The sequence below is a fragment of the Scyliorhinus torazame genome, chromosome 9 (genome assembly GCF_047496885.1).
Source record: "Scyliorhinus torazame isolate Kashiwa2021f chromosome 9, sScyTor2.1, whole genome shotgun sequence".
NCBI classification, from domain to species: domain Eukaryota; kingdom Metazoa; phylum Chordata; class Chondrichthyes; order Carcharhiniformes; family Scyliorhinidae; genus Scyliorhinus; species Scyliorhinus torazame.
The window spans coordinates 98,697,437-98,723,413 of NC_092715.1; the positions used below are offsets into that span (position 1 = coordinate 98,697,437).

Consider the following 25,977-nt stretch of genomic DNA (forward strand, 5'->3'; position numbering starts at 1 on the left):
TTTAAGCCGGCCAGTGAATGGGAGTGAGGTGGGGGAGGGGCTGCGGCCATCGGAGCCTGGCAGAACAGGGTCCGAGTGGTCTAGCCGGGGTGGAAAGTTGGGGGGAAGGAACGGAGGTTGGGAGGAGGAGTTTTACAAGAGGCAGTGGACAGAAGGAGCTGGAGACCTGCGGTGGGTGGGGTGGGGGGGAGGGGGAGAGCTGTGTAAGATTACGGGTGACTACGGGTAATCCCTGATTCCTTTTTGCCATTTGTTTATGTAAACATGCGGGTTGAGGTTTGGGGGTTGGTGGGTAGATGGGATCGTTGTTACTATGGGGACTGACATATCTTGCTGATTATTGTTTATTGTTGATGGATGTAAATGTGGGAGAAAATGTGAAAAAGGAGAATTAAAAAAAAAACATTTTTTTAAGAAAAGGAATGGATTTCAGAACAGCATTTTTTGAGAGCAGTATTTCTATTTTCCACATCAGGGGCGTCATTCTTGGCCGGCGGGAGTCTCCGTTTTGCCGGCGCCCGGGGGTTTCCCGACGGCGTGGGGCTGCCCCACAATGGGAAACCCCATTGACCGGCCGGTGTTACGGAGACTCCTGCTGGCCGGTCGGGGCAGAAATGTGGCGGGGCGGGTAGGAGAATTTCGCCCCTTCTAAGAGATTTAGAAATATTTTGACAGCTTTTTCATATTACTTCAAATTAAACCGTGAGAATAGAACTAGGATACACGGGCTCAAAATATTCAGATAGTTTTAGAAATAATATTGAGAGATTCGTCTTCAAACAAGAGTGGAATAAACTTCAAGTGCCATAGTGGGGATGGAAACTCCAGAATAATTTTATTAAGAGTGTTAGAATCACGCTAGAGGGGACAACTGGTCTTCCTTATCTGTAATTATAACAGGAAAAATTGTCAATGTCCGTTCGCGGAAAGTTAGATAAAAGTTATTGGCTGACTGACTGCCTGCTCCAAAAGTGGGTCCGGAACCATTCGCAACTTCTCAGATACTGAAGTATTCCATGTCCAAATGCATCAAGGCCTGGACATTGTCCAGGCTTGGGCTGACAAGTGGAAGTGTCAGGCAATGACCATTTCCAAAAAGAGAGAATCAAATCATCGCCCCATGACATTCAATGGCATTAACATCACTGAATCCCCTACTATGATCATTGTGGGGGTTACCATTCACCAGAAACTGAACTGGACTCACCATATAAATACTGTAGCTACAAGAGCAGTTCAGAAGCTAGGAATCCTGCGGCGAGTAACTCACCGTCCCACTACCCAAAGCCTGTCCACCAACTACAAGCACAAGTCAGGAGTGTGATGGAATACCCTCCACCTGCCTGGATGAGTGCAGCTCCAACAACACTCAAGAAGCTCAAAACCATCCGTGACAAAGCGGACCGCTTGATTGGTACCCCATCCATAAACATTGAATCCCATCACCACCGACGCACTGTGACAGCATTGTGTACCATCTACAAGATGCACTGCAGGAACTCACCAAGGCTCCTTAGGCAGCTCCTTCCAAACCCACAACTGCTACCATCTAGAAGGACAAGGGCAGCAGACATATGGGACCATGATCAACTGGAAGTTCCCCTCTCAGTCACTCACCATTTTGACTTGGAAATATATCACCGTTCCTTCACTGTCGCTGGGTAAAAATCCTAGAACTCACTCCCTAACACCACTGTAGGTGTACCTACACTAAATGGACTGCAGCAGTCCAAAAAGGCAGCTTACCAACACCTTCTCAAGGGCAACTAGTGATGGGCAATAAATGCTGACCAGTGATGCCCTTGTATCATAAATGAATAAAAAGCAACATATGGCTAGCACATGATTTAATTGGTCTTTCTTAATCACTGCCTTCCTCTCTTAAAGAGGAACTGCACTCATTGCACTGACTTGAAGACTATCTGCGGAAGACTTGGAGAGAAGCAAAATTAAAGAAAACAAATTGCGAGACAGAGGGTTCCAAAGTTTTCTGAAATTATGCTGGAGGCATTAGTCCAGGAAGTGAAAAAAGAGAGGCAAAATGTGCTGGATTGTTGGACCCTGCTGAGGTTGGCCACATTGGCAGATGGGGGCAGGAAATTAAGAGTTCGGCCGACATGCGAGTTTCCCAACCCTGTTCCCAATGTTGGCCACCCAGTGGCAGAACCAGGTATCAGCAAACTTGGAAGACCTACAGGCCTTCCCTGCCTGACTCGGTTGGGGGGGGTAGCCAAAGGCCATCCTGAAATGGAAGTGCAGGAGCCCGTAGCTGCAGCAAACGCTGCTAGTTTTATGCCGCGTCCCTGCTAGCCTCCTGCAGGGCTAGGAATATGTGGCCCTTTCACGGCAGCTTTTCTGGCGTGAAAGTCCACAGTTTTTACGACAGCGTGGGGACATAGTCCCAAAAACAGAGAATCCGGCCCCTGGTCTCACCATTGCCCGATACAGTTGCAACAGCATTTCCCTATTTTATGACGCTATTTCATTAGCAATGAAGGCTAAAATTCCATTTGCCTTCCTTACTAACTGCTGTACCGGAAAACTAACTTTCTGAGAATCATGCACAAGGGCACCCAGATCCCTCTGCACCGAAGCACTTTGAAGTTTCTCTCCATTTAGATAAAAAGTTGCCTTTTTATTCCTCCAACCAAAATGGATAACTTCACATTTATCCATGTTAAATTCCAATTTTGGCCAACTCACCTCACCTATCCTTATAGGTTTGTAAGTTTCGTATTTCCTTATTGCACCATGCTTCCCAACTATTTTAGTGTTGTCTGCAAATTTGAATATAGTGTATTCTATCCCTGCATCCAAGTCATTAATATGGTGCTGGATTCTCCGTCACCCACCGCCGGGAGCGGAGTTCCTGATGCAGCGGAGAATCCAGCATCATAAAAAAAAACGGGATTGACGACATTCTGATTCTTCGGTCCCCTGCTGGCGGCATTTTGAAATGCGTCAAGGTGACCTATTTGCATCCTATTAATGTGCTGGGCACCGGATTCTCCAAGCCTGCGTGATTTTCGGGTCCTCTGGGCCGGGTTTCACATGTGCGAGAGTTGGTGCACGTATTTGTCATTGTGGCCCTGGCGTGGTGGACCTCGCTGTGGGCCAAGGCGGCAACTCTTTAAGGGAGTTGCCTCCATAATCCAGCAGTGCCCCCCCTTTACAATGCAAATCCTACCCACCCCTACCAGAGCATCCCCCCCCCTCACCAGAGACCCCTCCATCACAGTGACCCCCACCAAAGAACCCTGCACCAGAGACACCCCATTCCAGAGACCCACCATTACAGAGACCCCTGCCTGGAAGCTAGAGAGCAATCCAGACTGAGACATGAAATAAATCACTGCTTTAAAACTCACCTGTGCCCTTCACCTACTGCCTAATAACAGAGAAAACATCAATTGTAAATTCCTAGAGAGTGAAAACTGCATCAGCTGGGTTTAAACAACGTTAGATCTTTGATCTGCAAGACTTTTATTCACAGCAATTTGAAATTTGTTTTACTAGGTTGTGATTGACAGACTGCACACAGCCAGCTGTCTGGATTGTTTCATTTCATTTCCTTTCGCGCTTTCATGTACCTCAAGTACCTAGCTGTGAAATTAACCGCAATGTTCACAAACATCTAGCTCTGATTGACAGCTCTTGGACCACATCGAAAACAGTTAAGTGCTCCCACTTCCTTGTTTTCTCTGCAGAAAGCACTTAACTGCTTTTGATATGGTCCCATCAACGTCTTCATCTGAGTCCTCTGCAACATTACTCATCTGCGGCTTCACCCTCTAGTAAGCTGACACAGTTAAGGATTGAAGGATAGAATATTCTGGAACAACTGTAATGTTATAATAACATTTTAGGGGAAGCAGAGCCTCAGTGTCCTCAAACAGACAGCCCATCCAACGTAAAGTGCTCCTGGACGCCTCCTGCCTATCTTCTCATCCTCCTTTCCCCAAGGTGGCATCTAAATGCCTGAACCCTCAGGATTGCTGAAAGCGGAAAACACAGCAGGCCACAATAAACTTGGGTGCACTCTCTGGTAAGTTCAGAAAGACACCTTCTGAGTGTTCCAAACACAAGAACGGTTGGTCCACGAAGCTGACTGTTTGCTCCACAAAGTTGCTGCACAATGGCTTTCATTATAGGTGTCCTGTCCTTATATGGTCGAAAATCAGAGCTGAGTCATTAGTCAGATGTATTATTACCTGGCATCATTTGTGACCCAGAGCCAGCACTAGGTGGCAAAAAAATGGAAAGTCACCTGACTATTACAGGCTAAAGGCATCATACCAAGAAAGTAGTCATTGAACAAGAGGATCCTGTGGTCATGATCACATGCCAACTGGATGTTGATACAGTGGCTAACCATGCAGTTTTGGAACATCTCCCTGTTATTATAGTAAGACCCCAGAGCCCTTACATACAATTGATTGTGACCTACATCATTGCAAATCATTCAAGCCTGGAAATTTCAACTATTCTCCTGTTTTTCTCTGATCAGTGAGAAGATAATGAAGATCCTCTCTTTCGCGACAGGGCATCTGTCATTTTCCTGATGCAGTGATAGACGGTGATCAGAGATGTTGATGATGCACCTCCCTCTGCCTGGAAGGATTCACCCAGAGCAAAGAGGGCAACAATGAGCTTTGATGGCCATTGGTAGCGCCCTCTTGGTCTTCTTGTGCAACTGTAGGTTAGATTGCAAGAGGTGGCACAGTTCAATGATCACCCCCCTGATAAAACTCAGGTGCCCCACGCATTGTCCTGGCTCAGATTGAGGCAGAAGAAGTAAAGAGCCTAGGTCGGTTGACATTTTGTCAAAACTGTCCTCTTTTTTCCCTCTCAGCTGCCTGAGTTCCATTTTCATACGACACTTCAGCTCAAGAGAGCCTGCAAGTATTGCCCAAAGCAGAGTTTCTGTTAGCAGGGCATGAAACTATTCTAACCTCTGTCAGAATTCAGCACCACTCCCTTGAAAATTCAAAAAGACAGCTAAAGTCCTCCAGGAATACAGCACAATGTTCCCACAACCTTTGCACCAGCAAAAAACAAATCAAAAGCCCCTCACCTGAATGCATGTTTAGGTAGTAATTAGGAGAGGGCATTAACTGGGCCCACGCTGTCAATTGGCAGATTATGCACCAAATCAGCCTTAAACCTATGTCCCCATTAGCTGACTTTTTCACCCTGAGAAAAAGTGTCTGACTATCCACTCTGTCCATGCCACTCAATCTTGTAAGGCTCTATCCGGTCACCCCCTCAACCTCATTCCAGTGAAAATAATCTGAGTTTATCTAACCTCTCCTCATAACTAATACCCTCCAGACCAGGCAACATCTTGGTAAACTTCTTCTGTACCCTCTCCAAAGTATCCACATCCTTCTGGTAGTGTGGCGAACAGAATTGTATGCAATATTCCAAATGTGGCCTAACTATGGTTCTGTACAGCTGCAGCCAATTTTTATACTCAATGCCCGGCCCGATGAAGACAAGCAAGTTGTATGCCTTCTTGACTATCTTCTGCATCTGCATTGCCACTTTCAGTGATCTGTGGGCCTGTATACCCAGGTCTCTCTGCCTGTCAATACTCCGAAGGGTTCTGCTATTTACTATATAATTCCCACCTGTATTAGATCTTCCAAAATGCATTACCTCAAATTTGTCCGGATTAAACTTCATCTGCCATTTTTCCACCCGCGTCTCCAACCAATCTATATCCTGTTGTATTCTCTGACAATCCTCTTCATTGTCCGCAACTGGGGCAGCACAGTGGCACAGTGGTTAGCACTACTGCCTCACAGTGCCAGAGACCCAGGTTCCATTCTGACCTTGGGTGACTGTCTGTATGCAGTTTGCACTCTCTCCCTGTATCTGCATGAGTTTCCTCGGGGTGCGCTGATTTCCTCCCACAGTCAAAAGATGTGCCGGTTAGGTGGATTGTCCAGGCTAAATTTTCGAAAAGGTTAGGTGTCACAGGGATAGGGCAGGGACGTGGGCCCAGGTAGGATGCACCTCTGGAGGGTGGGTGCAGACTCGATGGGGGATTTACTACAGGGAGGCCTGTGGTAAACCCCCAACATAATGATTGCACCTTTCCTATTCATGAGCTTTACCCATATTGCCTCGTTACATGAACCCTCCCTAAGGTCTCCTCCCTAGGTATAACTCTGATAATCTCCTTAACCAGTAATGCAACTTTCCCACCCCTTTTACTTCCCCCTCTATCCTGCCTGAAGCATCTAAATCCTGGAACGTTTAGCTGCCAATCCTGTCCCTCCCTCAACCAAGTCTCTGTAACAGCAATAACATCATAGTTCGAAGTACTAATCCAAGCTCCAAGTTTATTTGCCTTACCTGTTATACTTCTCACGTTTGAAACAAATGCACTTCAGACCATCCATCCCACGATGTTCAGCAACTCATCCTTGCCTGCTCTTTCTCTTAGTCTTACTGGCCTTGGTCTCTGGCTCTCCCTCAGTTACTTCTTCACCTGCTGAACTATTGCTCTGGTTCCCACCCCCCTGCCACACTAGTTTAGACCCTCCCGAACGACTCTTGCAAACCCCCGGTCAGGATATTGGTACCCCTTCTTGTTCAGGTCCCACCTGCCTCAAAAGAGATACCACTGATCTAGATAACCCTCCCTCTTAAACCAGCTCTTTAGCCACTTGTTTAGCTGCACTATCTTCTTATTTCTAGCCTCACTGGCACGTGGCACAGGAAGTAATCCTGAGATTGCAACCCAAGAGGTCCTGGGCGGGATTCTCTGATCCTGAGGCAAAGTGTTGACTCCGTCGTAAACGCTGTTGCGTTTCACGACGGCGTCAACATGCCCTCAGGAGCAGTGATTCTGACCCTTACAGTGGGTCAGCATGGCACTGGAGCGACCCACGCCGCTCCAGCTGCCGATGTCAGATGGGCGCCGCGGGTCTGTGCATGCGCAGTGGGACCGGCACCAATGCGTGCATGCGCAGTTGCTCCCTTCTCTGCACCGGCCCCGATGAAACATGGCGTAGGGCTACAGGGGCTGGCACAGAACAAAAGAGACCCCTAGCCCGAGAGGCCGGCCCGCCGATTGGTAGGCCCCGATCGCGGACCAGGCCACAGTGGAGGCAACCCCCCCCCTCCGACACCTCACCAGGCGACCCCCAGGTGCATGCACGCTGAGGTCCCGCCGGGTAAGACCACACATGGACGGCGCCGGTGGGACTCGGATATTTCGCGCAGCCTCGCGGCCCGGGCAGAGAATCGCTGGGGGGGGGGGGGGTCTGCGTAGAGCGGCCCCTGACCAGCGCCGCGCCGATTCTCCGCTCTCCGGAGAATCGGCGGATCGACGTCGGGGCGGCGTCGCACGATTCGCGCCCGTCCCGGCGATTCTCTGGCCCGGCCTGGGTTGAGAGAATTCCGCCCCCTGTTTTTTCACTTTCTACCTAACTCCCTGAACCCACATTTCAGGATCTCGTCACTCTTCCTGCCTATGTTGTTAGTACAAATGTGTACCACGACATCTGGCTGTTCACCCTCCCCCTTCTGAATGCCCTACTCCCGTTCAGAGACATCCTGGACCCTGGCACCAGGGAGGCAACATACCATCCTGGAGTCTCTTTCATGGCCACAAAAGTACCTATCTGTGCCCCTTTCTATAGAGAACTGCTTGATCCTGAACACTGAATGAAAAATTCACACAGAAGAAGCAAACATACTAATGCAGCCCAGTTCATGCACAGCTCTCTCAATGCACATGGATTCATATGTATACTGGAGATATTCATTGAGACACAAAACCATTCTGTTTTAAATTGACAGTTCGGAATGACAATTTGGATCAGGCACTCAATTTAAATCCAAATCGTATTCGCATCAGAGTTTTAGAACTTGTCTCCTTGCACTAATAATGCCAGACCATCAATCAAATAAAACAAGAATTTCCGATCATTGTGTTGACATATTTTATTGACTACAGTGTAGAATGCAGATATCTTCAATGAGAGTTGCCACAAATTTCACTGATTCAGGGCGCTGAATGGCTTTAGACACATACTATATTCCACATTCGTTTCTTATGCTGCAAGGATAATGATCTGGTGACCCGGGTTCGAATCCCAGCCCAGCAGGTGATGGAATTTGATTCAATAAAATATCTGGAATTAAGTGTCTAATGATGACCATGAAACCATTGTTGATTGTCGTAAAAACCCGGCTGGTTCACTAATGTCCTTTAGGGGAGGAAATCTGCCATCCTTACCTGGTCTGGTCCACATGTGACTCCAGACCCACAGCAATGTGGTTGACTCTAATTGCACCCCCTCAAGGGCAATCAGGGATGGGCAATAAATGGTGGCACAACCTGCGTCGCCCACATCCCATGAACAAATAACAAAAATAAACAACTGGGCCATTTGAATTTGAATGAAAACGCCCTCAAAAGCTAATACTGTCACAAGTAAAATAAAATCTATTGCATTTTCCCATGTTTTGAAGAATAAATTTATAAACTTACAGTTTCTCTCGCATCAATTTCTCTGCAAACCAAGGTAACTGTCATGAACAGGCACCCCAGAATTTGAAGAGGGCAGCTTGAGTCCTTCAGATTTAAAGTGACTTCAGTTGATCTGGGAGAAAAAAAATCATATATACCCAATTAATAAGACCTGACAAAATTGACAAAAGTCCAACCAAAGAATTGATATTTTCCTGAATTTTAAGTAAAAGGCATTTGTTACTGATGATTTCTCGACATTACTGCACACTCCTGTTTACACTCTGTCAAAGTGGCACATAAGTCATTTTACTACAATTTATGGAAATACTTTCAACAATTAAATTGTGAAATTAAACTTTTTCCACTTTTTGCATTTAGTGCCAGTAAATGTCAAGTATGTGAGGTATATTATTGGGTTGGATGCAAATTTCAGCTTCCACTACCTTTTCCTAACAACATGAAAACTCAGAAAAGATTGAGATTTCCTTTCTTCACTTTTGGGCGTCATTCTCCGACCCCCCGCCGGGTTGGAGAATTGCCAGGGGCTGGCGTGATTCCCGCCCCCGCCGGTTGCCGAAGTCTCCGGCACCGGATATTCGGCGGGGGCGGAAATGGGCCGCGCCGGTTGGCGGGCCCCCCCGCTGGATTCTCCGGCCCGGATGGGCCGAAGTCCCGGCGATAAATTGCCTGTCCCGCCGGCGTGGATTAAACCACCTTTTGAACGGCGGGACAAGGCGGCGTGGGCGGGCTCCGGGGTCCTGGGGGGGGCGCGGGGCGATCTGGCCCCGGGGGGTGCCCCCACGGTGGCCTGGCCCGCGATCGGCGCCCACCGATCCGCGGGCGGGCCTGTGCCATGGGGGCACTCTTTCCCTTACGCCTCCGCCACGGTCTCCACCATGGCGGAGGCGGAAGAGGCTCCACTGCGCATGCATGGGAAGTTGTCAGCAGCCGCTGACGCTCCCGCGCATGCGCCGCCCGGAGATGTCATTTCCGCGCCAGCTGGCGGGGCAACAAAGGCCGTTTCCGCCAGCTGGCGGGGCGGAAATTCCTCCGGCGCCGGCCTAGCCCCTCAATGTTGGGGCTCGGCCCCCAAAGATGCGGAGCATTCCGCACCTTTGGGGCGGCACGATGCCCGTCTGATTGGCGCCATTTTGGGCGCCAGTCGGCGGACATCGCGCCGTTTCGGGAGAATTTCGCCCAATTTGTGCCAAATTGTAGAAAGATTTGTATTGTGAACTCATAAAACTCAGGCTTGATGTTATCTTATCACCCAGATGTGTGTGTTGTCTCACCGGGGCCAGGGTCAAGATGTCACTGAACAGCTGCAAGGCCTCTTAAAGGGGGGGGGGGGGGTGATAAGTCAGAGGCCGTGTTACATGCTAGTACCAATGATATAGACAGGATGAAGGAGGAGGTTATGCATCAAGAATTTAGGGAGCTAGGCAGCAGATTAAAAAGCAGGACCTCAAAACTATATCCTTTGGATTACTCCCAGTGCCAGGTGCAAGGGCATACAGAAATAGGAGAATAGGGCAGATGAATGAGTGCAGGAAGGAGGGTTTTCATAGAATCCCTACAGTGCAAAGGAGGCCATTCAGTCCATCAAGTTGGCACTGACCCTCTGAAAGAGCACTCTACCTAGGCCCACTCCCTCTGCCCTATCCCTGCATCACCCCGCATTGATCATGGCCAATCCACCTAACCTGCACATCATTCGACACTTAAGGTCAATTTAGCATGCCAACCCATCTAACCTGCACATCTTTGGACTGTGGGAGGAAACCGGAGCACCGGAGAAAACCCCCACACACACAGGGAGAATGTGCAAAACTCCACACAGACCTAGGCTAGAATTGAACCTGGGTCCGTCGTGCTATGAGGCAGCAGTGTAAACCACTCTGCCACATTGTTGTTTTAAATTCCTGGATCAATGGGACCATTTCTGTAGAAGGTGGAAGATGTACAAGTGGGACGGTCTGCACCTGAACCAGAATGGGACTCACATCCTTGCAGGTGAGTTTGCTAGTTTTGTTTACGGGATGTGGGCATTGCTGATTGGGCCAGTATTATTGCCCATCCCTAGTTGCCCTTCAGAACATAGTGGTGAGCGGCCTTCTTCAACCACTGTAGTCTCTGAGGTATAGGTACACCCACAGTTCTGTTAGGGAGAGAGTTCTAGGATTTTGCCCCAGCGACAGTGAAGGAATGGTGATATATTTCCAAGTCAGGGTGGTAAGTAACTTGGAGGGGAACCTGCAGGTAGTGGGTTTCCCGGGTATCTGCTGCTTTTGTCCGTCTAGATGGTAGTGGTTGTGGGTTTGGAAGGTGCAGTCTCAGGAATCTTGGTGAGTTACTGCAGTTCCCTTTGTAGATGATAAACACGGCTGTCACTGTTTGTCGGTGGTGGAGGATTTGAATGGTTGTGGAAGGAGGAGCAATCAAGACGGTTGTTTTATCCTGGATGGTGTCGCACTTCTTGAGTGTTGTTGGAGCTGCACTCATCCAGGCAAGTGGAAAGTATTCCATTACGTTCCTGATATGTGCACTGTAGATGGTGGACATGCTTTGGGAGGTCAGGAGGTGAGTTACTCACTGTAAGATTCCTGCCATGATAGCCACAGTGTTAATGTGGCTAGTCCAGTTCAGTTTCTGATCAATGGTAACCCCCAGGATATTGATTATGGGGCATTCAGAGATGGTAATGCCATTGAATGTCAAGGGGCGATGGTTAGATCCTCTCTTGTAGGAGATGGTCATTGTGTTGCGTGAATGTAATTTGTCAGCCCAAGCCTGGATATTTTCCAGGTCTTGCTGCATTTGGACATGGACTGCTTCATTATCTGAGGAGTCCTGAATGGTGTTGAACATTGTGCAGTCATCTGCAAACATCCCCACTTCTGACCTTATGATGGAAGAAAGGTCATTGATGAAGCAGCTGAAGATGGTTGGGCCTAGGACACGACCCCGAGAAACTCCTGCAGCGATGTCCTGGAGCTAAGATGATTGCCTCCAACCACCACAACCATCTTCCTTTGTACCAGGTATGAGTCCTACCAGTGGAGAGTTTTCCCCGATTTCGATTGACTCCAGTTTATCTAGGGGTCCTTGATGCCATACTCGGTTAAATGCTGCCTTAGCTTTTTTGGGAGTGGGGGTAATTTAAACTAGTTTGGCAGGGGGAGAGGCACAAAACACAAGTACAATAGGGTCACAACATACTGTAGCAGCACCAAGACATAGAAAGTTCAGCCATGTTGAGTTCCAAGGGAGTAAGGCGAGGCTGGAAGGCCTCTACTTTAATGCTAGACGTATTATAGGCAAGACTGATGAGTTAAGGGCATGGATTTACATGTTGCATCTTGGAGACATGATTGTGGAAGGGGCAGGACTGGCAACTCAACATTCCGGGGTATAGGATCTTCAGGAGAAACAGGGGAGGGTATAAAAGAGGTGGTGTAACATTATTAATTAAGGAATCAGTAAGTAGCTAGGTACCCACTGCAGTAGGTAGAGACCAAATCTTGGAAGGGTCGTCAAATGAAGCTTTGTGGATATAGCTTAGGAATAAAAACGGGGCAAGGGGTGTATAGAAAGTGGAGGGGGGGCGCGAAAGAAAGAAATTAGGAGAGCAAAGAGGTGGCATGAAACAGCACTGGTGGGTAGGATTGGGGAGAATCCCAAGATATTCTATAATTATATTAAGGGGAAGAGGATAACCAGCGAAAGAGTAGGGCCTATTATGAACCAAGGGAGCAATCTGTGCATGGAGCCACAGGATATTGGTAGGGTGTTGAATGAATACTTCACATCTGCCTTCACTCAGGAGGAAGAGGATGTAGGTACAGAATTCGGGGAGAGGGATTATGAGGTTCTTGAACAGTTTGGCAAAGAGAGTGAGGAGGTATTGGCGGGCTTAAAATTGGACAAATCCCCAGGTCCAGCTAAGTTGGGTGGGATTCTCAGGACGCCGAGGCCAAAGCCGAAATTGCGTTTGCCGATCGGCTGGCGAATCCCCGTTTGCGCCGAAAGCAGGGGCGGTGCTGCCCGAAGAGTACGCCATCGGGACAACCTCAGGATGTCACTTGAGGCCCTCCCCTGATGCTCCGCCCCCGATGGGCCGAGTTCCCGACAGCGTGGAACACATGTCCATTTTTGTTGTGAACTCGGTCTGGTGGCTGCGAACCGAGTCCAGCGCCGCCACAGTCTGGGGGAGGGGAGGAGCCATTCCGCTGGCAAGGGGGGCTTCGGCGGGGGCTGGGGCACTGGTGAGGGGTGTTCCGGGGTGGTGAGGCTGATTACAGGGGGGGGGGCAGTTTTTGGCAGGCCGGGGCCGTGCGCAGCTGGCGCCATGTTGCATGGCACGGCCACTGCAGGCCACCGGCATGCGCGGCCATGTACCCGTCAATTCTCCAGCCGTATCGGACGGGGGTATTACGCTGCCTGCCTGCCAGCCGCCCACCAGACGGAGGGTTGGTGCAGCTTTTGCACCGTTTTTTGGGGTGTAAAATGCCACTGTTCCCACGCCGGCGTCAGCACTCAGTCTTCAAATGAGAGAATCCAGCCCGTTGTATCCCAGGCTGCTGTGGGAGGCAAGGGAGGAAATTACAGGGAGTGGGATTCTCTGTTGCCTGACGCCGAAATCGGGGACAGCAATTGGGCGGAGAATGGACCCCGATTACCAAACCGTGGTAGGAGCCGGTTTGATGCCGGGTCACGATGATCCGCCCCCTCAAAATCGGTGTCATGGAGATGCGTGCCGCGCACAGTCGCAACCCCATTTTACATATAATTATCAGGCCCACCCGCGATGCTCTGACTCCGATGGGCAGGGTTCCCGATGGTGCAGGGCACGTGTGGCCTCAGCGGTCGTGAGCCTGGCGTGGTGGCTGCGAAGAGAGAGAGAGGGTGAGCGGACAATGTCCAGCACCACCATACTCTGCCAAGGCTGAGAAGCTTCTTCCAGGGCTGGGGGAGTGGTGGGGGGTGGCCAGGAGGTGGGCTGTGGGGTCGAGGTGGGCGGGTACTTAGTCCAGCACAACTGCCGCCATCTTTTCCGGCGCGATCGGTGCGTCTGTGGGGGGTGTAGGCGTACGCGTGGTTGCAGCCCGTCAGCCCTGCGCATGTCCAGCACGAAGCCGGCAATTATCCCACTGATTTTCACGTGTTCTCCTGTTTTCACGCGGTGCCGCTGCTAGTCCCTCACCGGTACCGGAATCGGTGCGGCGCCGATTTTCTAGTCGTGAAAGGCAACGGATCCTCTGTTGGCGTCAGCACTTAGACGCAGGAATGGGGAATCCAGCCCACGGGCTCTGACCAAAGTTTTAATGCCTCTCTTGCCACAGTGAAGGTGCCAGAGGATTGGAGGATAGCTAATTTGATTCCACTTTTCAGGAAGGGTGGTGGGGATCAACCAGGGAATTACAGGCCAGTCATTCTCACATTAGTGGTAGGGAAGCTACTGGAGAAAATTCTGAAGGAGAGAATTAATCTCCATTTGGAGGGACAATATTTAATCAGGATTAGTTAGCATGGCTTTGCCAGAGAAAGGTCATGCCTGACAAATTTGATTGAATTTTCCGAGGAGATGATCAGGTGTGTAGATGAGGTTAGTGCAGTTGATATTATTTATAAAGATTTCAGCAAAGACTTTGAGAAGGTGCCACATGGCAGGCTGATAAAGAAAGTAAAAGTACCTGGGATCCAAGGTAACTTGGAAAGTTGAATCTAAAATTGGCTCAGTGATAGGAGACAGAGAGTAGTGGTAGATGGCTGTTTGTGTGACTGGAGGCCAGTGTCCAGTGGTGTACTACAAGGATCAGTGCTAGCTCCCTTATTGTTTGTGATGTATATAGGTAGATGTGAATGTGGGGGAGTGATAAGTAAATTTGCAGATGACAAGAAGATTGGCTGGGTGGTTAATAGTGAGGAAGAAGGTCTTAGGTTGCAGGAAGATATAGATGGGCTGATCAGATGGGAAGATCAGTGGCAGATGGAATTTAACCATGAAAAGTGCAAAGTAGCACACTTTGGAAGGGGTAACAAGAAAAGGAGGTACTCCATGAATGGTAGGGCACTAAGAAGTTCAGAGGAACAGAGAGATGTTGGGGTGCGTGTCCACAGATCCCTGAAGATGGCAGGACAGGTTATTAGGGTAGTTAAGAAGGCATATTGGACACTAGCCTTTATGAGTTGTGGCAAAGATTATAAGAGCAGGGAGGTTATGTTGACCTATACAAAACTTTGGTTTGTCCCATCTGAAGTACTGTGTGCAGTTCTGGTTGCCTCGCAATAGAAAAGATATGACTGTATCGGAGAGGGTGCAGAGGAGATTCACGCGAATGTTGCCTGGGATGGAGAATTTGAGCTATGAGTGGGGCTGGATAGGCTCGGGTTGTTTCCTTTAGAGCAGAGAAGATTGAGGGGAACCTGATTGAGGTGTATAAGATTAAGAGGGGGATAAGCAGCAGCTGTTCTCTTTACTTGAAGGATCAATAATGAGGGGACATAATTTTAAGGTGAGAGGCAGGGGGTTTAGAGGGGATTTGGGGAAAAGAACTTTCACCAAGAGGGTGGTAGGAGTCTGGAATGCACTGCCTGGGACGGTTGTAGAGACAAGAAACCTCACAACGTTTAAAACGTACATGGATGAGCACTTGAAATGTCATAACATTCAAGGCTATGGATCAAATGCCGAAAAGTGGGATTAATGTACATTTGGTGTAGTTTTTTTCAGTGCAGATTCGATGGGTCAAAGAGCCTCTTCTGTACTGTATGAATATATGACATATCTTGGAGTTGGAATCAGCAAATGTTGAATCATGCAGGGACAAGTGAGCTGCAGTGAGCCTAGAGTTTTTTTGTCAGCTCACTGAAGGGTAAGGTCGTAGAGCAGTCCTGCTATTGGTGAGGATCTCAACAAGCTGCCATACAGGAGAATATTGATGCGGATTAACGCAGAGATGCTGGTGCATTGGTTGACCTATCAGACAGTCTCCTGTCATTATCAGGGAACATGTTGGGGTCCAACTCCAACACCCTTTCTGCTGTAGACCCAGAGGCATTGCCACTACTGCCCCCATACTTGTTGCTGCCTTTGTGTGAACTGGTCACTTTATCCTCTGCTCTCTCTGCCCTAATTAGGGACCTAAAAGGGGATTTACACATGGAGGCAGGAGTTTTTAATGGAGGAATTAAACAAGTACTTTGGATCTTTATCAAGGTAGAAAATGTTGCCCATGGTGAAAAAGGAAGTAGCTGAAAAACTTTGTGAAATTAACCAGGAAGCGGTTTTCGGTTAGTTGACTGTACTTAAAAGTTGATCATTCATCAGGGTGAGGTGAGATGCAACCAAGGATACTGAGGGAAGTAAGGGTGTAAATTATGGAGACACTGGGCATAGTTTTCCAAACTTCCTTAGGTACGGGGAGTCAGGGGGTTGGGGGTTGGGGGGGGGGGGGGGGGGGGGGTTGCCAGGTGACTAGAGAATTGCAAATGTTCCACCCTTGTTCAAAACTGGAGAAAGGTTTAAAATGGAGTTCTCCAGGGGTCAGTGTTAGGGATCCTGCTCTTCCTGATAGATATTAATGACCTAGACTTGGGTGTGCAGTGCACAAGTTCAAAGTATAGAAATGACAGAAAAGTAGTGCGAACTGTGAGGGGGATGCTATTAAATCTTCAAAAACATAGACAGCTTGCCGGGTTGGGTGGACAAGTGATAGGTGAATTTAATGCAGAGAAATCAGGAAAAATGGGAAAATGAAATATAAAATAAAGGAATTATTCTCAAGGGAGTTCAGGAGCAGAGGTACATGGGACTACATTTGAACAAATCAGGGCAAGTTGAAAGAATTGAGGACAAATCTTTCTACCCGAATGCATTGCCTGGGAGGGTGGTAGAGGCGGGTTGCCTCACATCCTTTGAAATGTGCCTGGATGAGCACTTGGCACGTCTTAACATTCGAGTCTATGGTCCAAGTGCTGACAAATGGGATTAGGTAGGCAGGTCAGGTGTCTATCATGCGTCGTTGCAGACTCAATGGGCCGAAGGGCCTCTTCTTTTCTGTACTGTATTATTCTGTGATTCTCTGAGAGTGGCTATGAAAGCATGCAGGATCCTGGGCTTTATAAATTGGGGTATAAAATAGTACAAAAGCAAGAAAGTTATTTTTTTTTAAATTTAGAGTAGCCAATTATTTTTTGCCAATTAAGGGGCAATTTTAGTGCAACCAATCCACCTAACTTGCACATCTTTGGGTTGTGGTGGTGAGACTCACGCAGACACGGGGAGAATGTGCAAACTCCACACGGATAGTAACCCGGGGCCGGGATCAAACCCGGGTCCTCAGCACCGTGAGGCAGCAATGAAAAGCAAGGAAGTTATGATGAACCTGTACGAAACATTGGTTCAACCTCAACTGAAGTTTTGCTTCCAATTCTGGGAACCACACTTTAGGAAAGACTTGAAGGCATGAGAGAGGGTGCAGAAAAGGTTTAGGTGAATGATTGCCTACAGAAGGTTGGGGTGGGATTTTATAGAGGGATATAAAATCATGAGGTGTTTGGACAGAGCAGCTTGAGAAAAACTGTTCCTATTGATGAAATTATCGAGAACATAGGACATTGATTTAAGGTGATTTACAAAAAATCAAACGCGACATGATGAAAATCTTTTTGGCACAGGGAGCAGTTATGTTCTGGAACCACTGAGAATGTGGTGGAGGCAGACTCAATCATGGCTTTCAAAAGAGAACTGGATCGTTATCTGAAGAGGAAAAATGTGCAGGTCTATGGGCAAAAGGCAAAGGAGTGGCATGAGGTGATTTACTCTTGCAGAGAGTGAGTATAGAGACAATGGGCTTCCTTCCGATTATAACCATTCTGATTATTCTGATTTGCAGGGGAATATCTTCTATTGGTGAGGAGGGAGCACATTCCCTGGACTCTTAAACAGCTGGCACACCAACTGAATGAAACCCAGCAAATAATGAATGCCCTGCTTGATTGAATTATATTCATTTCAGTTTTCTGCCTCATACACCATACTCATTAAACAATTTAGCAGGATACAGCATAAGTAAAATGATGATTAGCTTTAAAACCTGTTACCTGTTTAATTCCAACTTAGTTAGATCCAGATAAGCTGAACCCATGAAGTCATCTTGGAATGCAAAGTCATAATCAAAGACCTAGAAAGAAGAACCTATAGTTAAAATTTGATGTAAAAATTAGTTATAAGAAAAATAAAAGACATGGCATCGAGTGTCTGCTTGATCACATTTTTATTTGCAGTGCAATTTTCCTCATACCAGCATAAGTGGAGCAAGAGATTGCAGAACTTTTAGCATAATTACGTTTGTGGAATAGAACATAGAACAATACAGCGCAGTACAGGCCCTTCGGCCCACGATGTTGCACCGAAACAAAAGCCATCTAACCTACACTATGCCATTATCATCCATATGTTTATCCAATAAACTTTTAAATGCCCTCAATGTTGGCGAGTTCACTACTCTAGCAGGTAGGGCATTCCACGGCCTCACTACTCTTTGCGTAAAGAACCTACCTCTGACCTCTGTCCTATATCTATTACCCCTCAGTTTAAAGTTATGTCCCCTCGTGCCAGCCATTTCCATCCGCGGGAGAAGGCTCTCACTGTCCACCCTATCCAACCCCCTGATCATTTTGTATGCCTCTATTAAGTCTCCTCTTAACCTTCTTCTCTCCAACGAAAACAACCTCAAGTCCATCAGCCTTTCCTCATAAGATTTTCCCTCCATACCAGGCAACATCCTGGTAAATCTCCTCTGCACCCGCTCCAAAGCCTCCACGTCCTTCCTATAATGCGGTGACCAGAACTGTACGCAATACTCCAAATGCGGCCGTAGCAGAGTTCTGCACAGCTGCAACATGACCTCCCGACTCCGGAACTCAATCCCTCTACTAATAAAGGCCAACACTCCATAGGCCTTCTTCACAACCCTATCAACCTGGGTGGCAACTTTCAGGGATCTATGTACATGGACACCTAGATCCCTCTGCTCATCCACACTTTCAAGAACTTTACCAATAGCCAAATATTCCGCATTCCTGTTATTCCTTCCAAAGTGAATCACCTCACACTTCTCTACATTAAACTCCATTTGCCATCTCTCAGCCCAGCTCTGCAGCTTATCTATATCCCTCTATAACCTGCTACATCCTTCCACACTATCGACAACACCACCGACTTTAGTATCGTCTGCAAATTTACTCACCCACCCTTCTGCGCCTTCCTCTAGGTCATTGATAAAAATGACAAACAGCAACGGCCCCAGAACAGATCGTTGTGGTATTCCAACAAAGAACAAAGAAATGTACAGCACAGGAACAGGCCCTTCGGCCCTCCAAGCCCGTGCCGACCATGCTGCCCGACTAAACTACAATCTTCTACACTTCCTGGGTCCGTATCCTTCTATTCCCATCCTATTCATATATTTGTCAAGATGCCCCTTAAATGTCCCTATCGTCCCTGCTTCCACTACCTCCTCCGGTAGTGAGTTCCAGGCACCCACTACCCTCTGCGTAAAAAACTTGCCTCGTACATCTACTCTAAACCTTGCCCCTCTCACCTTAAACCTATGCCCCCTAGTAATTGACCCCTCTACCCTGGGGAAAAGCCTCTGACTATCCACTCTGTCTATGCCCCTCATAATTTTGTATACCTCTATCAGGTCGCCCCTCAACCTCCTTCGTTCCAGTGAGAACAAACCGAGTTTATTCAATCGCTCCTCATAGCTTATGCCCTCCATACCAGGCAACATTCTGGTAAATCTCTTCTGCACCCTCTCTAAAGCCTCCACATCCTTCTGGTAGTGTGGCGACCAGAATTGAACACTATACTCCAAGTGTGGCCTAACTAAGGTTCTATACAGCTGCAACATGACTTGCCAATTCTTATACTCAATGCCCCGGCCAATGAAGGCAAGCATGCCGTATGCCTTCTTGACTACCTTCTCCACCTGTGTTGCCCCTTTCAATGACCTGTGGACCTGTACTCCTAGATCTCTTTGACTTGCATTGGCCCTTCCAAAATGCATTACCTCACATTTGTCCGGATTAAACTCCATCTGCCATCTCTCCGCCCAAGACTCCAGACAATCTAAATCCTGCTGTATCCTCAGACAGTCCTCATCGCTATCCGCAATTCCACCAACCTTTGTGTCGTCTGCAAACTTACTAATCAGACCAGTTACATTTTCCTCCAAATCATTTATATATACTACAAAGAGCAAAGGTCCCAGCACTGATCCCTGTGGAACACCACTGGTCACAGCCCTCCAATTAGAAAAGCATCCCTCCATTGCTACCCTCTGCCTTCTATGGCCTAGCCAGTTCTGTATCCACCTTGCCAGTTCACCCCTGATCCCATGTGACTTCACCTTTTGTACTAGTCTACCATGAGGGACCTTGTCAAAGGCCTTACTGAAGTCCATATAGACAACATCTACTGCCCTACCTGCATCAATCATCTTAGTGACCTCCTCGAAAAACTCTATCAAGTTAGTGAGACACGACCTCCCCTTCACAAAACCGTGCTGCCTCTCACTAATACGTCCATTTGCTTCCAAATGGGAGTAGATCCTGTCTCGAAGAATTCTCTCCAGTAATTTCCCTACCACTGAAGTAAGGCTCACCGGCCTGTAGTTCCCGGGATTATCCTTGCTACCCTTCTTAAACAGAGGAACAACATTGGCTATTCTCCAGTCCTCCGGGACATCCCTTGAAGAAAGCGAGGATCCAAAGATTTCTGTCAAGGCCTCAGCAATTTCCTCTCCAGCCTCCTTCAGTATTCTGGGGTAGATCCCATCAGGCCCTGGGGACTTATCTACCTTAATATTTTTTAAGACACCCAACACCTCGTCTTTTTGGATCACAATGTGAGCCAGGCTATCTACACCCTCTTCTCCAGACTCAACATCTACCAATTCCTTCTCTTTGGTGAATACTGATGCAAAGTATTCATTTAGTACCTCGCCCATTTCCTCTGGCTCCTCTGGCTTCCAGTTGTGACTGTACTCCATTCTGAACATTTCCCATCAACCACCACCCTCTGTCTTCTTTCAGCTAGCCAATTTCTGATCCACATCTCTGAATCACCCTCAATCCCCAGCCTCCGTATTTTCTGCAATAGCCTACCGTGGGGAACCTTATCAAACGCTTTGCTGAAATCCATATACACCACATCACCTGCTCTACCCTCATCTACCTGTTCAGTCACCTTCTCAAAGAACTCAATAAGGTTTGTGAGGCATGACCTACCCTTCACAAAGCCATGCTGACTATCCCTGATCATATTATTCCTATCTAGATGATTATAAATCTTGTCTCTTATAATCCCCTCCAAGACTTTACCCACTACAGACGTGAGGCTCACCGGTCTATAGTTGCCGGGGTTGTCTCTGCTCCCCTTCTTGAACAAAGGGACCACATTTGCTGTCCTCCAGTCCTCTGGCACTATTCCTGTAGCCAATGATGACATAAAAATCAAAGCCAAAGGTCCAGCAATCTCTTCCCTGGCCTCCCAGAGAATCCTAGGATAAATCCCATCAGGTCCCGGGGACTTATCTATTTTCAGCCTGTCCAGAATTGCCAACACCTCTTCCCTACGTACCTCAATGCCATCTATTCTATTAGCCTGGGGCTCAGCATTCTCCTCCACAACATTATCTTTTTCCTGAGTGAATACTGACGAAAAATATTCATTTAGTATCTCGCCTATCTCTTCAGTCTCCACACACAATTTCCCATCCCTGTCCTTGACTGGTCCTACTCTTTCCCTAGTCATTCGCTTATTCCTGACATACCTATAGAAAGCTTTTGGGTTTTCCTTGATTCTTCCTGCCAAATACTTCTCATGTCCCCTCCTTGCTCGTCTTAGCTCTCTCTTTAGATCCTTCCTCGCTACCTTGTAACTATCCATCGCCCCAACTGAAACTTCACACCTCATCTTCACATAGGCCTCCTTCTTCCTCTTAACAAGAGATTCCACTTCCTTGGTAAACCACGGTTCCCTTGCTCGACGCAAAAGGAATCTTTTGCACCCTTTAAATGAAGCAGGCCCCTTCCCATGAAACTGACCTTGGCCTGTGGTCCATTTACCCTCACTGCTTCCAGTGAGGATTCCAGGTACTTCCACTTACCTGCAGGCCTTTGTGCAGGCTCCAGAAATTAAGCTGGATCTTTTAGATGCAAAGACACAAACAATTATGATTTGAAAGGTTTTGAATGTTTTTTAATTTACAAAGGCACTGACCACTGTACCCCAATATAACTAGAAAATAGCTTTGTATATTTTCTAAAAGTCATTTCCACTAGTTTGAAGTTCAGTAACTCACAGCAGGTGGATTAATGCTGATACAGAATGCTTTTTTTCTGATTAAAAACTGTTTTCAGCTGTACTAACGGACAATTTAACCTGATATCACTCTTAAATAGCACGAGGAATATTCTTTTAAACTAACTTTTTTATGCTGCGCTGGTTCAGGGCAGGTTTTGCGATCAGAGTCAAATTAATTTGAACAGCAATTCGGGATAAAAATCACCCTTCAGAACAGTACAATTTCCAATCCCAAAGCTCAAACACTACCCCTCAGTGCTTATCTTTTTGAAAAAATATTTTCAGATTTTGTGTAATATTTTACCAATGTAAAGGAAGCACATTCACATTTGTCACTGTGACAAGCATATAACACAAAGTGGACAGAAGTGAAGCATGAAGGAAGGAAGGAAGGAACCATGACACAGCCTACAAATCAGACTCAAACAGATCAGCCAAATATGAATGAGGACATTTCCAGGCATCATTTTAGGTTATCAACTCAAACCAGGTCACAGCATAACTAACAAATACAATTCCATAAATTTGGGATTTCTTTCCTGCTCCAGGTGAAGAGAGTCCGGAATGCAGATTCTGGGTATAAATGTTTTGGACAATTGGGAAGCCTGCGAGGCTCTCGAGTGGTTCTGCTTTCCAAACTATTTTGTATGTAGAATCGGCATTCTGGAAGCTTCAACGCTGCGCAGGATGCAGAAGCAGGTCCGGTAATCAATTCACAGTAATCATTATTTTCATTCAGATTACTTTTCAAATGGATATACTCAGAAAAAACTAGGAATGGGATACTGCGTCCGAGCATACCACATACTCCAAGAACAAATCAAAATGCATATAAATTGGGAAAACCCAACGATTTTCGAATCAGTATAGGTAAATCATAGAATCATAGAATTTACAGGACTAGAGGACATTCGGCCCATAGAGATTGCACCGGCCCCCTGAAAGAGCACCCTACACAAGCCCAGGCGTGCACCCTATCCTGTAACCCAGTAACCCGCCTTAAATTTTTGGACACTGAGGGGCAACTTAGCGTGGCCAATACACTTAACCTGCACATCCTTGGACTGTGGGAGGAAACCGGAGCACCCGGAGGAAATCCACGCAGAAAAGGGAAGAAAGTGCAGAAACGGGGAGGCCGGAATTGAACCTAGAGCTGTGAGGAAGCAGTGCTAACCACTGTGCCACCGTATTTAGTATTTTGAACCATTGCTAAGTAGTGCAGAACTTGAATACTGCTCTAAAGACAAAGAGCGGGATTTTCAGGGAGTTTCCCGCCAGCTCTGTTGGCGAGTTCCCCATCACTATTCAGTGACACAGTCACTTTTTTAGGCATTGGGGAGTTTCTCACCGGTTTAGCCCTCACTTAGAATTTTTTTTAGTACTGGGAGCTGAAGTCAAGAGATTGGGCCGCCATTTTGAAAGAGTGCCCTGATCTCTAAGTGAGCTTGTGGGTCCCCCACACCCCACACCCATGGGGAATGTCACCCGCCATACACATGAACACTACTCCCAACCCCAAGTGACGACATCCTACTATGGGGTCTCTGGGGGTCCACCATCTTCAGGCCCCCCAAGCCACCTTTAAGCACCCCCTTCCTTCTAGGATCCCACCATCATCCCTCCAACCTCCTGGAGGCCCCTACTTCCTTGCCCTGCACTCCCCCACCCTTCAAGCCCCCTCCACCCTAATTTCATGGGCATGACCCCCCTCACCCCCTAACCCTGGGCAGTGCCACCCTGGCACGCGGGCATCCTTGCACTACCACTCTGGCACCCAGGCAGTGCTCCTTCTGGCTGGGCAATGCCATCTGGACACCTTAGCAGTGCCAGGATGGCAGTGTCAAGATGCCAGCCTGGCAGTGCCAGGGTGCCCACGTTCCAGGGAGAGGGCCAGGAAGCCACAGTGCATTTACCCTGACCACCCAGGGGTTTCTGCTACTCCGGGAGACCTCCCGGATGCCGTTCTGACTTGTCCACGTCTGTGCGGACCAGCGCCAATCAGCGCCCAGCTGCAGTCTCCCTGGGAGTCCGGTGAGTCGATGGAGGCTGGTGGATCCCGAGTGAGTAGATTGTAAGTAGGTTTACGATGTACTTCCACGAGCGTCATTTAGTCCCATCCATTTGGCGTTGGGTTCCGACTCCGACGTCTCGCAGGACTCTGGTGAATCTTGTGAGGTGTGGAGGCTGTTGGGAGGCTCACTGGAGGGCTTTCCTGATACTCTCTGGCCACATTGTGCTCTCATTTGAGCACAACACGGCTGGAGAATCGCGCCCAAAGCTTTTTGTTTTGCACTCATCAGAATAATGCAGAAATTGGAAACGTGAACAATCTACAGTGGAGAAAAGCATCCAGATTGCTTTGTAAGTTGACTCTTATTGGCTGAGTCCAATGGAGAAAGTATAAGGGAACTAGACTCCCCAAACTCCAGAATAATTCAAGAGAGGCACAAGACTTGAGGTGTTTTGACAACCATTGAACAGAGCAATGCCATGTATAAATTTTAGTGCTGGTGCAAATCTAGGTGTGTAGCCCATATGCCCCAGTGATTGACTGTTTAAATCAAACAGCATATTCCTCTGGTTAAAAGCAAATTACTGCGGATGCTGGAATCTGAAACAAAAGAGAAAATGCTGGAAAATCTCAGCAAGTCTGGCAGCATCTGTATGGAGAGAAAAGAGCTGACGTTTCGAGTCCGATGACTCTGTCAAAACTCTGATTGTTCAGAATAGGCAGAGTACTAATCATACACAACCAGCCCAAGCTTGTATAACCAAAACAAAATGTTTACTATTAGATGTGATTCTGCATTTGGGCACCACTTCTTGAACAATTTTGAATGATCTAACAGCAACACTAACAATTAATTTATGATAATTATGGAGGTCATAACATGGCTCAATTACACTTGCTATAAATGAGATATTTATCGTTCATACCCCGGGACCTGTTCTCTGAAAACAAAAGTAATATGTTCAAGCTTTACTCATCCACCATATGTAAACCTCATCCATACTTTTGTCACCTCAAGAATCAACTATATCAGTCCTCCCCTGGCTTGCCTTTCATCTTCCACCCTGCATAAACTTGAGCTCATCCAAAGCTCTGCTGACCCTATCCTAGTTCACACCAAATGCTGTTCACCCATTGCCTCTTTGGTCTTTATTGGTTCCCAGTCCACCGACAACTTGATTTAACATTCCCTTCATCAATTCACCATTTCCTAGCTCTACAATTTTCTCTAGCCCTACAACTCTTCAAGAACTCTGCATTCCCTTTTACACTAGTCTCTCGGACATCCCCCATCTCCATGGCACCACAACCCCCAACTCTACCGCACCACAACCCCCACCCCCGAGGCACCACAACTCCCACCTCCGCTGCCTCATAATCGGCAATATCGGCCTTAGTCTCTCAAATTCTTTCCTGAAACCTCTCCACCCAAAACAAATGCGTCCTTGGTTTCGGGTTGTTGCTTTGTGCTACATTTGAGATATGGGCCTCACATTAGCTGATCGACAATATAATGGTGTACCTCCAGCATCCAGTGGCTCATTACTAAGAAATGGCAATGACTGTCTCAGAAATCCCTTCTGGTAAGGCGGACAGTGCTGGCAGGATCCCTAATTAATTAATGTTTTACGGGTTTCTGATAAGTAGCTCTTTATATAGAAAGTTTCCCATCTGTAATTAATTTCAAAGTATGCCATATAGAGTTGGTGCCCCGCAGGCTCTTAATAAAGTACAAAATCATCAGGCCCAAAGCTGATAATTACTCACCAGCCATAGCAGAGGGTGTAACTGATTTGGAATTCTCCTGATGTCCAACAGTCAGAGATTTAAATCAAACTGGATTCTATGGTTTATGACACCTTAATTAAAACAACAGCTAATTGGTGATTGGCTTGCCCTCTGTCTATCACTGTCTTCAGCCAATACCAGTGTGTTTGGTCTCTCATTGATTTTATAAAAGATGCTGCTTGACAAAGGGTTAACTGATTTACAGTTGAAGATCTCAATGTTCTTCATACGTTTTCAGTTCTGTGAAGAGGTGCGGGCTACCATGAATTGTAATCACACTCAATGACCATGCTGAAGAAGTTGTTTCCAGTGGCA

The 25,977-nt window shown here is 47.4% G+C and overlaps 1 protein-coding gene across 5 annotated transcripts in view; it reads right to left on the bottom strand.

The window, feature by feature from the left end:
* Positions 1–25,977, bottom strand: part of mctp1a (multiple C2 domains, transmembrane 1a) — a 1,185,582-nt gene that overhangs the window by 638,353 nt on the left and 521,252 nt on the right. For all 5 annotated transcript variants that reach the window (XM_072516301.1, XM_072516303.1, XM_072516302.1 and 2 more), the window contains 2 exons: positions 17,594–17,673; positions 8,507–8,618 (listed from right to left, as the gene is read on the bottom strand). In XM_072516301.1, the coding sequence (XP_072372402.1) occupies positions 8,507–8,618; positions 17,594–17,673 (192 nt within the window). The remainder of the gene's footprint in view (positions 1–8,506; positions 8,619–17,593; positions 17,674–25,977) is intronic.